This window comes from Leptopilina boulardi, unplaced genomic scaffold (genome assembly GCF_019393585.1).
Source record: "Leptopilina boulardi isolate dan_hultmark-lab unplaced genomic scaffold, ZJU_Lbou_2.1 LbouV2_371, whole genome shotgun sequence".
Taxonomy (NCBI): Eukaryota; Metazoa; Arthropoda; class Insecta; order Hymenoptera; family Figitidae; genus Leptopilina; species Leptopilina boulardi.
The window spans coordinates 1,667,997-1,687,160 of NW_026137942.1; the positions used below are offsets into that span (position 1 = coordinate 1,667,997).

Genomic DNA, 19,164 nt, shown 5'->3' on the forward strand with positions numbered 1-19,164 from the left:
TTAATAATTAAAATTCTTACAAAAATTAACTCTATAAATGTTCATTTAACCTCACAATACTAATTTTTATAAATTTTCATCAATTTAAAGCTTTTTTTTGATAATTACCTGAATTCGACTTAGATTCGCCCCAGCTGGGTCGAATTTAGGTAAATCAAATCCGCCAGGGTTTATATCTTTTTAAGTTGTTATTTACATCCCCAGGATTCATTTTATGCACCCAGTAAAAAAAATAATTGGGAGTAAGCGAAAATAGTTGGAGGTAACTTAAGCTGAATTCGGTTTGGCGAAAAAAACCGAATTGGAACTTTACGGTGAATTATTTTTTTCTTACCGTGAATTCTTAAGTTACCACCAATTCTTTTCGCTTACTCCCAATTATTTTTTTTACTGGACAGCAGAAAAAAATTTAACCTTTATTGTACTGACGAGGTACCCGGGTACCTTTTGCATATTTCAATTTGTTTTTTTCGTAATTTTTAAAATCCTACCGACCTAAGGTTTCTTGACATCTCAAATTTATCCATATAAAGTGTTTTAATATTATTTATACTGTACCTTTTTATTTATATATTCGGAAATAATAAACAAAGTTTCTTCACCCTTAAAAGGCGGACATGGTAACCGGGTACCTCTGCACATTTCATTCAGATAAATGTAGAAATTTCTATTAAAAAATTATGAAAAATTACATTAAACAATTTTTTTTATAAAATATGTAATTTATTTGGGTAGGTCCTAGTAAGGCAGCACCACCTATATCGAAACTAAAATTTTTGAAAATTATTTAGTGTTTACTTGAAAGCAAGACAATAAAATAGTTTTTCCTTTAGGATAATTGATTATTGTCAAGAAGTATACCAGCTAAAACTTTTTTTTAATTAAAATAATGGAAAAAAATTAATGACGATAAATTAAATATGAGCATATTTTTTTACGAAAACTTTTAAGATATTTTCTCGGAAATAACAAAAAAGAATGCAATTTTCTTTTGGAGAATTAATAAACACTAAAAACTATACCAGCTAAGATTCACCAATCACGAAAATAACAAAAAAAAACTTTTTTTTAACATAACATATCGACACTATTTTTACTGATTTTGACAGCCATTTGGCAAATAATATATATTTGCATTTGTTAGCAACAGCGCCAATCTCCTCCTGTTGTCAGAATCACGAAATAACTTGTGACATTTATTATCTGCCAAATGGCTGTCAAAATCAGTAAAAATAGTGTCGATATGTTATGTTAAAAAAAAGTTTTTTTTTGTTATTTTCGTGATTGGTGAATCTTAGCTGGTATAGTTTTTAGTGTTTATTAATTCTCCAAATGAAAATTGCATTTTTTATTGTTATTTCCGAGAAAATATCTTAAAAGTTTTCGTAATAAAATATGCTCATATTTAATTTATCGTCATTAATTTTTTTTTCATTATTTTTACTCAAAAAAATTTTTAGCTGGTATATTTCTTGACAATAATCAATTATCCTAAATGAGAAACTATTTTTTCTAACACATGCACCGAAAGTACACCATTTCTTACCTGTAAAGGGGGAGAAAAGTATGTCTGACAGGGAGGAAAAGTACGTTCCCTCCCTGTGACATCACTAGCAGGGAGGGAATGTAAGTTTCTCTCCCTGTAACGTCAATTTTTATTTCTGTTGTTTATAGAACATTAAGGCCAGGTCCAAGTCGTGTCAGTTGTTCCATTGAAACTTCAAAGGAACAGCTGACTCGACTTGGACCTGGCCTTAAGAATAACAAGAACAGTATATTATTGAATTTACTGTCAAACTATCGATTCGAAATATCGAGTTTAAGTTTAATGTTGATATTTCGATATATCGAATCAAATTTAAAATCGATAATCACGTAAACAATAGTGTACACTTTCTCCGCTTGGCGTCTCTTTACGTTTGTTGTCATTCTGTCAATTCTGTTGATCAGTAATAACATAATTTGGGGAGTTCTAACTTGGCAGCGGTAGTGACCGGACGGAATATGTTCCGGCACTCCATGCATTTACCATAGATTTTGTTCTTCCTCCCTATTAAAAATAAACACGTGTAATTCCACGTGTCGATTTGGACATGTAAATACACGTGTAGATACACAAGGAAAAGTTCATATACACGTGTAATAATTTTTCCTCATGTATTTAAACGTGTATTTACATGTGTAAATACATAAGAAAAAATTTATTACACGTGTAAAAACTTTTCCTCGCGTATTTACATGTGTATTACACATATATTTACATGTCCAACTCGATATGTGTTTATTTTCACTAGGGCTGTGATTTGTTCAAACAAGTTTTAGTTCATTTTAGCCAAGTTCTGTGTTGTGAATACATATGATTTGTTCTGCTTTTGAAAGCAACTATATAACCTTTTTTATTAAACCGTTCGTTCTACCACGTGCTCTCTGAAGTGTTCTTCGAAGTTTGTTCTAATCCTGATCAGTTCTGAGTTTTGTTCTATAAGCGAGTGTGACTTCTACCCTCGCTCATCGTAACCTATTTGTGAAATATCCAAATTTTTTGTGTCATCCTGAGAATCTATTTTATTATTTTATTCTGTTCCGTGTGATTTTTCATAAATTTTACTGGTTTTATCTGAGTTTGAGATGACTCACTGTTATTGTGCTGTGACCTCTGCTGTTTATATTGCTTTGTAGAACTATGTAAACATCTTTTGTATATCTGCGGTGTCACCTTGCAGTGTTGTGGTCTTCGACAGTTTAATATCTTAACTGTATACCCCTTGTTCAAGGTTTAAGTATATATAAAGTGTTTGAAACCCGGTGTTGACATTTTCCCGCGTTACAAGTACAATTGATGTTTCTCACTCAATGTGAGTTTGTTTCTCATTGTTTTGTCCAGAGGGAGCTTGACTACAGTAGTCTTACTTTAACCTTCCATTGTGTTATGTTTCTGATTGAAAGTTAGAAATTGTTATTGAGATCAATTATTATATATATCAATGTATGGCCTATACGCTTTGAATTCAATTCTCACATGTATTCTTCTCATGGGAGTTTATTATGATTCATGAATAGATTCAACGTATGGAAAAGTCATTTTCCTCGTACTCGACTTGTCCGTTTCCAAGCGAACGATATATTTGATTCAATCTCAAATTTCCTACAAGCTGGATTTACTTTGCTGTTGTCTAACCTGTATTACCAACAGTGTAGCATATAGTGTATTCTAGAACTTTTTCGTCTTCTAAGTTTATTGTTCTGACAGTTGGCTGTGCCTCAAGTCATTTAAGAAGAAGAAGAAGAATAACATAATTTAATCTCAATGTAGTCGACTTATTAGAAAAGTTATATTTTTCGCTAAAATTTAATAATAAAATACCGTTTTTAGAAAAATTAACATTCTTTATTTTAAATCTATGTATTTTCGGTATGTGTGTTAGAAAAAATAGTATGTGCAACTCGGAAGGAAAATGATTTCCGTCTCGTGTGTATACTACACTCGCGGAAATCAACTATTTTCCTCCCTAGATGCAAAATATACTATTATTGTCTTGCTTTCATGTAAACACTGTATTAATTTTCCAAAATTTTAGTTTTGATATAGGTTCGATATATCGTGTCAGCTGTTCCATTGAAACTTCAAAGGAACAGCTGACTCGACTTGGACCTGGCCTTAAATATATAAGAAAACTTCCACAAAATCTCGCATTAATTTATTTCAATGTGTTTGTGAAAATCAATTCCTGAAATTTACTCATTTTTTGACCTTCTAAAGTAGGCGCCCCCTTAAAATACGACATCTTTTCGGCTTTAAAATAATACTTTCTTTTACAGTGTATTCATATTATGTGATTATTACTTTCATCAAAACGTCCACTACACTGAATGTTAATTGAACTGCTTATTTTAATACAAATCTTCAATAAATTAAACATGGGTACTCGGGTGCCTCGTCCGCCCATAGAAGGTGTTTTTTTCCTCAGCGCCATAAAGGTTAAATATGCTTTAAACGCATGAAACTGACTGTCCCCATTTACCCCAAGATTTAGATTTGGTACTTCGAACTTCTACACGGAGAGAAAAATCATACTATATTCACATGAGCCACTGTTGCTTTTTTCACATAACACTATTTCATGTAAAAATCGTTTATCACGCAAGATATTTTTTCATGAAATCTTGTGTTTATTGCATGAATAAACGTTGTGTGAAATTAGAAAGACATGTATACTAATTCTGATTGATCTGTAAACTATAAACGCTTAAGAAACATGATAAAATTGCCTTCCTTCTCTCTATATAAAATTTGCTTGAAATCCATGCGCTTTTCGGATGGATTTCTTACAACGGAGATAGAAATGCTAGTGCGCATGCGTGACTCCCGTTCACGTGTCTAGTCATATATATATATAGTCACGCATGCGCACTATTATTTCTATCTCCGTTGCAAGAAATCCATCCGAAAAGCGCATGGATTTCAAGCAAATTTCGCATTGAGTGGAGGGGAGTATTTACTACATGGACTTGAAGCAAATATAGTACATGTTCCAAACTTTTCTTGCATAGAAATCTACGACCCAATAAACACATGAATTTTGTGTAAAAAAAGCACGTCACAGGTGATGTGAATAATGAGTGACACAACCCATGTGAATATAGTATGATTTTTCTCTCCGTGTAGCGGAAACTAAAAATATTTTAAGACATAGGTGTAAAAAATCAGTTTTTTCAAATTTCCGCCTTCCATGACATTTTACAATACAAATAGTTATTATAAAAAAGAAAGTGTATAAAATTCTGAGTAATTTAATAAAAAATGAACCCTGTAAATCAAAAATTGACCGAGGGAGTTCGAAGTACCAAATTTAGGTACTTTATTTTTACCCCAAAATGAAGGGTTTAAGCAAAAAAATTGAGGTCCTGAGTAAAATAATGATATGCCTTGTTTTTCGTCTAAGACTAGACTAGTAAAAGTTTTATTGGAGGAGAGAATCTTTTTAAGGCTGGACATGTGATTCACTATGGGACACATTTTGATAGTAAAAATACTGGCGATATTTATAATATTTTAGCGTTTTGTCTCCAAACATCTCATTTAAATGATACTCCTCACGAATTAACGGGGAAAATCTCTAACGAAGGAGAAATTTGTGAGATGAAATTCACATGTTAAGACGTGTTAAGTTGTGCCTGTAAACACGTGGTTTCTGTGTTTTGTTAAATTGTAACAGGTTAGTATTTACAGAATTTTGTTTAAAAAATAATATTTAATTTAATTAAATAAACTCGGTATACAATTGTGCAATTTTATTTTTTAAATATGGTTATCTTTTTGAGGTTAGAAATGCTGTATCGGGTAATCTAACCGTAGTATTAAATTTACATTTTTGAAGATCAATCAAAATTATTGATAAATGTTTTTTAGACGAAATTGAGGACGAAGCAACTACGAATAATGTAGACGATCAGTTGGAATATGTCCAGGAAATTTTTTTACGAAATATAATGATTTCAGATCCTCCTACTGTTACGATCGAATGTCGCAACGATTTTTTCTTTTTTATATGTTTATAATTAAACATATATTATATAAATATACAATTCATAAACATATATTATGGCAATCAATACATAAATATATTATACAATTGTTTAAAACATAAAAAGGGGAATATATATAAGGCAAAATTCCTGAAGTGATCCAACATTAATATTGAAGGTTTTCGGATCGGGCTGATCCAAAATACTACATACAGGCCACGTTGGATGCGGAATTACCTTAACTTTCAGTTGGTTAGTTCGGAATTACGATAAATTTATTTGTTTGTAAAATATCTCATTTTTTATTGTTATTTAACTAAAATTGAACCGAAATACTTCATATAAAGCTTTTGGATGCTTGTTGTTAATAAAAAATGAAATATTTTACAAACAAATAAAGTTATCATAATGCTGAACTTACAATAAAAAACAGAAATATATTAATATATAGATACTATAAAAATATGTACAATAAGTAAGACTGTAACATTATTCATATTAGTCAAAAAAATTAATAACAAGGAATAAAAAACGTCTTTTAAAGAAAAAACAAAAAAAGTAAAAAGGGGGATAATTAAGGGTTTACTTGGTTAAATTATAATAAATAAAAATGTCGCAAAAGCGTACAATATTCATAAACATATTGCATAATGAATTAAGAGTTAAAAATGATTAAAGTTTCAATAAAATACAATTAAAATATATATGCATTAAATAAGAATATACAAAACTCACCAATACACTGGAACGCCGGTTATTCGGATACTGGATTATTTGGAAATCTTAGGCGCTAAAACGGGGTGAGGAGAAAAGGAAAGTATCTCTACACACAGTAGCGCATCTGTTAAAGAGTCCGTTCCCCGCCTTGATTTAATGTATTATTTTGCAATTATTTATTAGTGTTATATGAAAATGATAAAAATTAATAACCTGTGTGACAATTTTGCTAAGTAAAATTTGTTTTATTTCTAAAAAACAATTAATATTTCTCACTTAATTAATATTTTCTTTTCTCAAGTCTTATGGGTCTAACCTCAAAACTGTTGGTCAACTGTCAAACTTTGGTTATGTATTTCAATCTAAGGCAAAAAAAACTTCTTACGGCCCTGTAAGTTTATGCTTTTTCGTCAAGGTGACCATTCCAGATTATTTGGACACATACCCGAACTGTCCGAATAACCGGCGTTGCAGTGTAGATAAAAACCAGCATACAAAGATTTTCAAACAATCCTACATGAAGAAGTCCGGCGCAAACAGTTTTTGAAATATCTATAAAAATTACACTACACTAATTTTTTTACTAAGTTAAACACAGTCCTACAACTTCTCCCACAAAGAAATGTCATAAACCTTTTCCTCGGCGAAGAAATGTACGTTTTCAGGGCCTGGGGCACGAGCGACCGTCAATCGTAAAGTCTGATGGCTACTGCGACATCTCCACGAAAACAGTCGGAGCTTGTCCATCAGCTTTCCTGACAATTCATGAAAGACAGAGACCTAAAATAAATTTTTTTTTGTTAACAATATTTTTTACAAACACAACAGATCAAAATTCATTCTCATATGCATATATATATCTTTCTTCCTATATTACAAAAAGATATCGCCGCCGCCGCCGCTGTTTCAAGAATTCTTGACCTAGGAGGGGGGAGTCCCCCCTCCTAAATTTTGAGGTTATGTTCGTTTCAAGGCTCTGAATTTAGCCGCAAGTCCCCCCTCCCTCCTCTCATTTCCCCTCCTCCGCCAAAAATTGACCTAAATTTTGAGGTTATGTTTGTTTTAAGACCCTAATAAAGCAGTTAATCTTTCCCCCTTCCCTCATCTCTCTCTATATTTCCCGCCAAAAATGACATAAATTTTAAGGTTATGTAAATTTCAAGACTTTCAATATAGCCGCAAGTGAAGGTGGAGTTTCCGCCAAAAATGACTTGAATTTAAAGAAAAGATTATGTTCGTTTCAAGACTTTTTAATAATTTATTGGTTTTTAGGCAATTTCATTGAAATTATTTTTAACAATAATTTCTTAATGTCGATTTTAATTTATTTAATTATTTATTTATTATTAATTTAATTAATTTATTAATTAAAATTTAATAATTTTAATTTTAATAACATTTATTCAGATTTCAATGAAATTGTAATAATAATTCTTTGAAATAGGTGGTTCATTTGGAAAAATAAGATCAACGGAAAATTAAAAAAAAATGATTAAAATAGGGGGGTTGTCGCGCGAAGCGCGCAGGGGGGCGTAGCCCCTCAAGTATATATTATACTAGTGGGCTATGCCCCCTGCGCGCCAACCCCTATCCACCCTCCTCTCTTCCCCTCCCCACGCCCTAAATTTAAAGGTTAAGATCGTTTCAAGACTCTGAATATAGTCGCAAGTCCCCCCTCCCTTTTCTTCTACCCCCCTTCTATTGACTTGCGGCTATATTCAGAGTCTTGGAACAGCGGCAGCGGCTTCGCGCGCCAACCCCCATCCCCCTCCTCTCTTCCGCTCCCCCCACCCTAAATTTAAAGGTTAAGATCGTTTCAAGATTCTAAGTATAGCCGCAAGTCCCCCCTCCCTTCTCTTCTACCCCCTCTTCTCTTGACTTGCGGCTATATTCAGAGTCTTGGAACAGCGGCGGCGTTGGCGGCGATATCTTTTTGTAATATAGATAGATATATATCTTCCTATATTACAAAAAGATATCGCCGCCGCCACCGCTGTTTCAAGAATTCTTGACCTAGGAGGGGGGAGTCCCCCCTCCTCAATTTTGAGGTTATGTTCGTTTCAAGGCTCTGAATATAGCCGCAAGTCACCTCCCTCCTCTCATTTCCCCTCCTCTGTCAAAAATGACCTAAATTTTGAGGTTATGTTCGTTTCAAGACTCTGAATATAGCCGCAAGTCCCCTCCCCTCCCTCGCCAGAAATGACCTAATTTTTGAGGTTATGTTCGTTTCAAGGCTCTGAATATAGCCGCAAGTCCCCCTCCCTCCTCTCATTTCCCCTCCTCCGTCAAAAATGACCTAAATTTTGAGGTTATGTTCGTTTTAAGGCTCTGAATATAGCCGCAAGTCCCCCCTCCCTCCTCTCATTTCCCCTCCTCCGCCAAGCGCGCAGGGGGGCGTAGCCCCTCTAGTATATATATATATATATATATATATATATATATATATACAGATGACACATCTTATAAAGACCCATATTTTTGACTCTCTCAAACTCGGACAAAAACATGCCAGGGTGCCGGAAACTATCTTCATCAAGCAAAGGCACCTTCCAACGCTTAACAAATTTTTTATTAATCATCTATCCATTAAATATTAACAAAACAAAACTATTAATAAAACAACTCAGTTTCCCAAGACACAGACAACAACGTAAAAGACGCCAAATCATCCTCATCCACCTCAAATTTTTGAACGTAATATAAATCCAAAGCTTCATAACTCGGATGAAAATCCTCGGGCGATGTAACGTTAGGCAAATTGAAGAAAGGACTATAATAAATTAAAAAAAAAAGAAAACAACAATAAGCTTAACATTTTTTTGGAATACTCTACTTTTAATCAAACAATACTTACACATTGTCTGTATTAACCCCCAAACAACCGACAACTTTCTCCATTTTCTTTTCACCCGAAACAGGACAACACGACGGGAAATTGAAAGTGTGGAGAGATCCAATAACTCCGACATCGATATATCTTAATATCCGAACACCAGATATATCCAACGGCCAGGGTCAATTAAACTCTTCCCTCAATGGTGCATTAACCAAAATAGACAAATTTATGACCCTCCTGGTTTAATACAACATTTGTTTATTTATTTTAAGCTTATATTTATAACTATTTATAATATACATAATACTTATAAAACAAGTAGGGTGTCCTTTATGTTCATTTCATGAACATTTTGCTTCCTCATTATATGATGCAAAAAATTTGCTTCCTCATGGAGGAAGCATTAACACTGAAATTAATATACATAAAAAAATTGTGTTTGTTTAAATTCAAGTTTAAACATAAAATTATTGCATTCCTTGCATTATAATAAATCGATTGGTATGTATGATATATATTTAAATTATTATTATTATTTAAAATGAAAGAGTTAATGAAAGTTTAAAAAAAGGAATACAATTATTTTATATTTGAACATGAATTTAAATAAACACAAAATTTCTTTGTTAAAATGTAAATTTTTTATTTTTTAACTTTCATTAATTGTTTTAATTTAACGCAAATGTATACTTTATACATACCAGTCGATTCGTTTCAATGCAAGGAATACAATTATTTTATGTTTAAACTTGAATTTAAATAAAAACACAATTTTTTAGCTAAGACGTAAATTTTTTATTTCTTAAATTTCATTAATTTTATTAATTTTATTCAAATGTATACTTTCTATATACTAATTGATTTGTTTCAATCCAAGGAATAAAATTATTTCATATATAAACTTGAATTTAATCAAACACATCATTTTTTAGCTAAAATGAGAATTTTTGATTTTTTAACTTTCATTAATTCTTTAAATTTCAATCAAATCTATACTTTATATATATATCAATCGATTCATCTTGACATAAAGAAGACGATTATATTATATATTACCTTAAATTTTTCGATTTAAAAATTTTTTCAATTAAAAAAAAAATTTTGGAAAAAAGACGATAAAATTTTTTTTTTTGGGTATTTTTAAAAATCCTCTCGTCATTTTTGAGAGATTAATGTGTTAAATAAGCCTACCAAATTTTACCCAAATCCATTAAAACCTGTTAAAGATATCGTGTTCACAAAAACTATCCACACACACATACACACACACATACATACATCCGGACAATTGATCAGGATCTCATATAACATGTTTCTATATAGAGGAAAATTTGTTTTCACCATTTTTAAAAATTTTATAAACGAAAGAACTACATAGCTTCCTCCACGAGGAAGCAAAAATAACATACAGTCATTTGATAATTTTTTTTATAAAATCTTTGGAATTTTACGATATATATATTTAAAAAAAATCGTAAATCAATTAAAAAAATATAATAAATTTTCTTTTGTATTAATTAAAAAGAAAAAGGGAAAACACTCACCTCCTCCCACCTACTCTCGACTAAAGTGGCCTCTTCCCACTCCTAACGATACACTTACACGAATACAATTTCAAAGGTTGGGTCCGACAGCCGAGGACCATATTCGCGAAGAAAAGCTGGTTGGTTCGAATAAGGGCTGTAACAGAAATGTTTTTTTTATTAATTACCTCAAAACTAAAAAATAAGAAAAAGAAGAAAGTATAAAGAACAAAAAAGTATTAAATGAAAACATGTTAATAGTACTCACTATGAAGAAACGTACACACCAAGCACGCCACGGATTTCCTTCACTTCCTTCATTGTTTTTTCCGTCATTTTTCATGATGTTTTATGGTTTTATGGATTTTTCTCAAAAAATAACCACTTTTGTTAAAAAATGCATACAACATTAAATGTGTTTTTTTTGAGACCTACAATTTTTATTTGAAACATTTTTCAAAATTTTGCGTTTTTGCTTCCTCGTGGAGGAAGCTATGTAGTCCTTTCGTTTATAAACTTTTTAGAAATGGTGAAAACAAATTTTCCTCTATATAGAAACATGTTATATGAGATCCTGATCAATTGTCCGGATGTATGTATGTGTGTGTGTATGTGTGTGTGGATCGTTTTTGTGAACACGATATCTTTAACAGGTTTTAATGGATTTGGGTAAAATTTGGTAGGCTTATTTAACACATTAATCTCTCAAAAATGACGAGAGGATTTTTAAAAATACCCCAAAAAAAAAATTTTATCGTCTTTTTTCCAAAATTTTTTTTTTAATTGAAAAAATTTTTAACTCGAAAAATTTAAGGTAATATATAATATAATCGTCTTCTTTATGTCAAGATGAATCGATTGATATATATAAAGTATAGATTTGATTGAAATTTAAAGAATTAAAGAAAGTTAAAAAATCAAAAATTCTCATTTTAGCTAAAAAATGATGTGTTTATTTAAATTCATGTTTATATATGAAATAATTTTATTCCCTGCATTAAAACGAATTGGTTGGTATATATAAAGTATAGATTTGATTTAAAATTTGAGAATTAATAAAAATTGAAAAATCGAAAATTCATATTTTAGCTAAAAAATTTTGTGTTTTTTTTAAATACAAGTTGATGAATAAAATAATTGTATTCCTTGCATTAAAACGAATCGATTCGTATATATAAACTTTATGTTACACTCAAAATTAATTAAAATTTTCTTTATTTTTGAAAAAATTTAATTAATTTAAAACAATTTTAACACGAAATTTTTTAAATCAATCAATTGAATTGGACAAATTCATTGCTTCCTTCACGAGGAAGCGAATTTTTTGCTTCACACAATGAGGAAGCATAATGTTTATGAAATAAACATAAAGGACCCCCTCCTTGTTTACGAGATAATAGCAAAAAACCATGATTTTATGGTTTTTTATGGGTTTTACCATGATAATCACAAAGAAAGTGCCCGGGTTCAGAGATCACAGTACCCTATCCCCATGTATTTTGGGCCGCTGAACACGAATCTGAAGTCCGTTTTGCTCCTGAACGTGTACGTTTCTTCCTAAGTGTAGTTCATGCTTTGAATTCGAAAGTCATTTTTAAAATATAACACGTGTAACAAATTCATGAAATTTTAAAAAATTGCAAAGTATAAAATACACGTGTAATAACACGTGTAGCAAATTCTTAAAATTTCAAAAAGTTTCAAAGTTTGAATTACACGTGTAATATTTTGAAAAATGACTTTCAAATTCACCCAAGTAGCACGATATATCAACCAGATGTCACGGTGATATCACCGAGGAATGTCACCGTGACATCAGGAAAATGTCAAAATGTCCGCCTTACGGTGATATCACACGGTGACATCGAGGTGATATCATGGTGACATCAAGGTGATATCGTGGTGATATCATGGTGATATCACCGGGATATCATGTTGATATTTTACAGGGACTTAAAATTTTTAATAATTTAAAAAATAATAGTAAATAAAAAAAATAATAATTTTTAAAAAATTTTAAATCCCTGTAAAATATCAACATGATATCACCATGATATCACCATGATATCACCTTGATGTCACCATGATATCACCTCGATGTCACTGTGTGATATCACCGTAAGGCGGACATTTTGACATTTTCCTGATGTCACGGTGACATTCCTCGGTGATATCACCGTGACATCTGGTTGATATATCGTGCTACTTGGGTGAATTTGAAAGTCATTTTTCAAAATATTACACGTGTAATTCATACTTTGAAACTTTTTGAAATTTTAAGAATTTGCTACACGTGTAATTACACGTGTATTTTATACTTTGCAATTTTTTAAAATTTCATGAATTTGTTACACGTGTTACACGTGTAATATTTTAAAAAATGACTTTCGAATTCAAAGCATGAACTACACGTGTAATTACATGTGGCCATATCTACACGTGTAATTTTTTGATAGGGAAATTGTTAGATTTTTATGGAATTTGTTACTTGGGATCATGACGAATCTGAAGTTAGCTTTTCAAAATTCAAAATGGGGAATCCAATATGTCGGATGAAGAAATAAAAATCATTCGGATCGACTTAAAAATTTTTACTCGGCCAATAATAAAATGCAAGTTTGCTAAACTTGCATGGAAACAACGAGCTGTGGATTGCAAAATCAACCCTCCCACTAGTCAAAATTACATACAAACAGGGTGTGATCATTGCCACCAAATTATTGTTCGAGGAGTCATAATTTTTTTCCCGCAGAGCGGATGTGTTTCTCGCAAAAAGGCGGATGAGTATAAAGTTTTACTTCCACTAAAAGTGGTTGAGATTGTTATTTGCTCCCCAAATTAAGGGTTGAGTTTGTTGAATTATCCGAAATAGTAAAGTGAATATACCACAATTTGTGAAGTTGATTAATATATGAAAGTTTGTTGAAAAAGGAAATTTGATTTCCAAGTATAAAGTGTTATAAATATCAAAAAGTGCAGATTCCAGTTAAATTCTGAAAGTGTTCATTAATATAACAATTGTTTATATTTAAAATTAACTGTTGGGACTCCTAAGAGCTCGAAAAGTAATTTGATACTTTTGTGTATCATTTTAATTGTTATTATTCTGGTATATTACTTTAAATCTCTATTTGAAAAAATACAGAATCTCGTAAAACAAACATTCACATTAAACACATTTCTCACACATGCAATTTATTATTTGTTGTCTCATTTTATGATGGACAAATTGTTTTTTTTATTGTTGAATATTTCTTTTATTTGATCGCTTTGTTTTGATTGAAATAAACCATTCTTCGTGAGACTTGATTTTAGTCAAGTCGCTTAACGTAAATGTCGATTTAATTGTAAACATTTTTATCAATGATTAATTCTGGGGAACTAAATGTACACTGTTTACAGTGTTTTTGTGCTATTTCAGTTTTGAATTATTTAGTCACCTTTTAATGTCTTTATCTCATCTCTCTTTTAATACTTTTTTAAATAAAATACTGTCTATCCGGGTTTATTGAATTAATAATATACTGAGAGATAGTCCACTACCTTATTTTAACTTTGTTAGTGAAGAGCAATGTACGCTTTACCTATGAGTAGATTTGTTAAAAGTAAAAATTAAGTATTTTTTTCTAAACATTACTATTTTCTCTTTAAATTATTTATTTTAGTTAATTGACTTCCGTCTTCAACATATGATAAAAAATATTTTTTTATCCTTACAGTTTTGTATGCACTGATCAATAATGCAGGATTGATGATAATTGGAGATTTTGAATGGCAAACAGATGATCAAATTTTACATCAGGTAAATGTTAATGTTGTGGGAACAATAAGAATAACAAAGGAACTATTACCTTTACTTAGAGATGACAAGGGTAGAATTATTTTTATTTCGAGTCATTGCACTGTAGAACCCTTGCCTTCATTTTCTATTTATGGCGCTACCAAAAGTAGTATTCGTGCTTGGGCCTCTGCTTTAAGAGTCGAATTAAACGATCAAGGGATTAAAGTTGTATGCTTCGCACCAGGTTTGTAATTAATCGTTTTCAGTAACATTTATTATGTTATTTTATAATGATAATTTATGACAATATTGTAAGTTTCTTAACTTTTTTAACACTAAGGAGTTAGAAAAATAAGTTATCTAAATATTTACCTAACAAAAAAAGTTTACTGTTTTTTCAAATACCCAGCCAGCACAAAAGATTGCAATAAACTTGCAGTTTGGTGCAAGTAACAAAATTTCATTTTATGGTAAGCTTGCTGGGCAACTTTTCTCATAAAATACAAAATAGATTAAGTTGAAATTTTATGGAGTAGTTCTAAATATGACAATCCAGTAAAAAAAGTTGTATAGCAAGAACCTGAATTCCTTATACCAACTCCTAAGCTGGTATACGGAAGTCTGACTTTTCCGTCTTACATCCTTTACTGTAATACGAAATTATTAGAAGGTTGTATACGGACAACTTTTGCATGATTTTTAATGATGTAAAATCTGTTTTAAGATAAAATGAATGAATAAATATTAATATAGAATATTTAAATAGACTACCCGGCTGAAAAAACTTATACAGGAAAATGTACAAGTTCTTGTACATGTTCATTAATGAACTTGTACATGTTCAAGTAATGTTCTTGACCAAGTTCAGCATCCGGAATTGAGACATGTTCCTGTATCAGAACTTGTACAAGATCCCGGACAACAAAATATACTTGTATAAGAAAATATACATGTTCTTGTACATATTTTTTGTGCAGGTTTCATGTACAAGTACTTTTACATGAATACGTTTATGTTCTTGTACAAAAAAATTTGTTTAAAAATGTTTTTGAACAAAATTTGCAATTTTAATAAGTTATAATTATTTATACTCTTCACTTATGCATGCTAAAAATTATTGCGTAGCTGTAAAGGCTTAAGAAAACTACTGCGCAGTCTTTAAAGTTTTTAATTTAAAAAACATGAATGAACATGTACAAGAACATGTTCCACATCTGGTACAAGAAAATGTACATGAAACCTGCACAAAAAATATGTACAAGAACATGTACATTTTTTTGTCCAGTATCTTGTACAAGTTCTGATACAAGAACAGGTCTGAATTCCGGATGCCGAACTTGTTCAAGAACATTACTTGAACATGTACAAGTTCATTCATGCACATGTACAAGAACTTGCACATTTTCTTGTACAAGTATTTCAGCCGGGTAAATTATATCAGAAAATGGCAATTTAAAGACAAAAGTGTTATTTTATTTACTAAATATGTAAGCTGTGACAAGAGTGAACTTAAAATGTCCGCCATACAGTGACCTTACACACTAAGGCTACAGTTAACCCAGCAAACACTGTTACAGGTCATTTATAGAACTGTTACAAATTTTTTAAGAACATGTTCTATAACTGGTTAAGAACCTGTGAGTCACTGGTTCCGCAAAATTTCGTACCCAGCGCATATGTAATATTCTGTAATAGATCTAGAACATGGTTACAAATGTATTTCTAACAGTTCTAGAACTGTTTTGTAACAACTACAAAATGGTATATAACCATTATTGCTCTTTCAATAATGGTACATAAAATACAATAAATAGATGCAAAATATTTTTTATTCTTAATAAAAATATTAAAACTTGATGTACACAGAAATAACCTAGTCACTTTGAGACCTTGTTTTTTCTGTGTAATAGAAAAAGGAAATATTATTTAATGCAATCGCTTACATACATTTTCGAAAATATTTAACGCTCTGTGGGATCGATCCCCCTAATCTAACGCTCCGCAGGCTAATACGCTAACCATTACGTTATCATACACTGAAAAAATTATATTCTAGATTTAAGAATTTCTTCTTAAATAGGCGCCCAGAATATTCCCCACTTAAAGTAAGTGGGAAATATTCTTACAATAAAGATTAAATAACTATTAAATAAATAGAAAAATAACTTTTAGTGGGGAATTTTCTTGGCGCCTAGTTAAGAAGAAATTCTTAAATTTAGAATATAATTTTTTCAATGTAACATTAGTAGATATACTGTGCCGGTTCTGTACCTATTAGTATTGTGTCGGTGTGAGGCAATGTTTGTAGGGGCGTGTCCGTGTGATAGGCCAGGGCTGTGCCATTAAAGGGGGGTTCGCGGGTGAAAAGGGGGTCGGCGTAATAATCGTAAGTAAGTAGCGGTGATGGGGTAAAGGGGGAGGATTTGTTTTTAAAAAGTATTTGGGAAGGGTGGGGGGGGGCTTTATTCTGAAAAACAATTCTCAGAAATATTTTTTTATCGAATAAGATGACTAATTTATATACATATTTCGTTTATTTTTTTAATTGTACGATTTACACAGTTTTATTTCTGAAAAAGTCAAAGTGGAAGTGGTAAGTATAAAATTTCATTTGATAATATAAATAAAATAAAAAAAAATGTGTTTGTCATATTTTTTTTACTTATGCATTATTAAGATTCCTCGATTGATATGCGTATATTTAATAAAATGTGGTGGGGGTAAATATTAAATTTATAATTTAATGTGAAATAATTATTGCATCATTTTATGAAATTTAAGAAATTGAACAGAGATCAGTCTAGTTGAAATATTTGGGTGGAGATTATAATAATTTTGAATTAAAATCAGCTAATGAAACCAATTCTTAATAATGGCATATATACCAAGAGATACATTAATTCTCCATACGGCATATAACCTAACTCCATCGTTCAATAAACAGATTGTTGTTGGAATCACAGTCAACAATTTCAAAAATTTAATTGTGCAAGTAAATTTATGTAGCAACCATCCACGAACAACCTTATCTTTATATTGATATGAATGGGATTGTGTTTGCAGTTATTTTACGGAAATTTCTAGTTTTTTCAAATGTGGTAATTTAGAATTAAAATTTGTCATCTACATGGGTCAGCGTCTTGTGATGATTAAACGAGTAGAAAAAATTCTGTACATTCATTTTATTTTAATGCAACAACGTTTGAAGTTTTAAAAAACTTAAGTGGCTGTATTGAACAAAAGATTTCTGATTTAGAAGAGTTATTTATGCAAAATAATTTAAATATTATTATTCAAACTATTGGACAAATTATGTTTAATAGAAATAGAGTTACAGATGTGGAAACCATTGAAAAATTTGTTAAAAGAGAATTTAGTTTACTTAACATAATTTTAATGAATAGAGATAATGTATCTGTTCATATTGCACGATTATTTTGTGAATTGTGCACATTTCATTTAAAAAAATTATGTGCTGATATTTTCGAATATGTAGAAATTTTATGAATTATTGAAGATAATAATTTTTTGTAAAAAAAACAATGGAATATATTAATATTTTTTATAACGTGATTCAATTTGTTTTATTAACCTTAAATTTAATTTCTATTTTTAAAAGGAGAAGAAAAAAACACGTTTTTAAAAATAAATAAAAAATCTTTATTTCTTATATATATATATATAAATTAAATTTACATATTTTCTATCCAACTATTGTGAGAATTATTGAAACCTAACCATTTTACATAAATCTTACTACCACGTTTTTTTTATTGCTTTTTCAACTAAATAAATATCACGATTATTAACTGGAGTAAGTTCTTGCTGATAAAAATTTCTAGCAACTGGATTATTTTGATAATCTTTTAGTAAGTCGTTGGTTCAGTATTATTTATAAACATCAATGGTGAAGATTTCTGTTGTCCAATTTGGTGTATAGTCTTTCTCAAAAACATATTTCAATTTACTTATTCGTACTTTATCACTAATTTTAAATTTCAATTTTTTTTCGATGATTTTACAATAAATTTTTTATATATACTAAATAAGATGTTTCGTTCATTCGTTCTGTTTACATCTTTTGGTATTATTTTAATTATTCGATGTATAGTATTATTGGCACACATCCTTGATCCAGTACTGACTTCATAGCAGCAGTAACGTCTTCGCCAGTTTTATTCTTTACAGGAACAGCCCAGGCAAATTTTGAGAAAATATCGATGACAGTCAAAATGTATTTGTAACCTTTATTTTCCTTTGCATATGTCGTCATTTTCACAAGATCGGCTTGCCAAGTTTCATCGATTCCTCGAATGTCAAATTTTCGTCTTGAATAATTTCTTCTCGCAGGCTTGTGTAACTCTTTAACGAGAGCTAATTTTTCTTGATTTATTTTTTTTCTCAAGTGCTCTTAGTCTGCGTTCAAATTGAGAAATAAATTCAGAGTTTAAAAACTCTCGTTTATCTAATGCATCATATTCTGTTTTGATTTTTTCAAAAAATTCTTTATCCAGATCAAACGTTAATTTCGTGATGGCAGAAGTAGCGTCATTAACTTGTTGTCTTAAAACTGCAATACTATTGTAGAATTCTTCTGCATCTTTTTCTAATAAATTTTGCACCAATTTTAAATTTCCTGCATCATTGTTTTCTGAAGCTTCAGCTACATTACGTAATTTTTTATTTTCAATATCAAAGTGTCCTTCAGTGGTGACCTTGAAGCCAACACCAGGAGGTCCACCAATTGAATTTTCACTTTTTATAAAGGAACGTCCAAATAC

The 19,164-nt window shown here is 30.5% G+C and overlaps 1 protein-coding gene across 4 annotated transcripts in view; it reads left to right on the forward strand.

Moving 5' to 3' along the window:
- The window catches only part of LOC127287493 (estradiol 17-beta-dehydrogenase 2), a 158,883-nt gene that overhangs the window by 12,036 nt on the left and 127,683 nt on the right, over positions 1 to 19,164 (forward strand). For all 4 annotated transcript variants that reach the window (XM_051314464.1, XM_051314462.1, XM_051314463.1 and 1 more), the window contains exon 3: positions 14,322 to 14,627. In XM_051314464.1, coding sequence (XP_051170421.1) covers positions 14,322 to 14,627 — 306 coding nt within the window. The remainder of the gene's footprint in view (positions 1 to 14,321; positions 14,628 to 19,164) is intronic.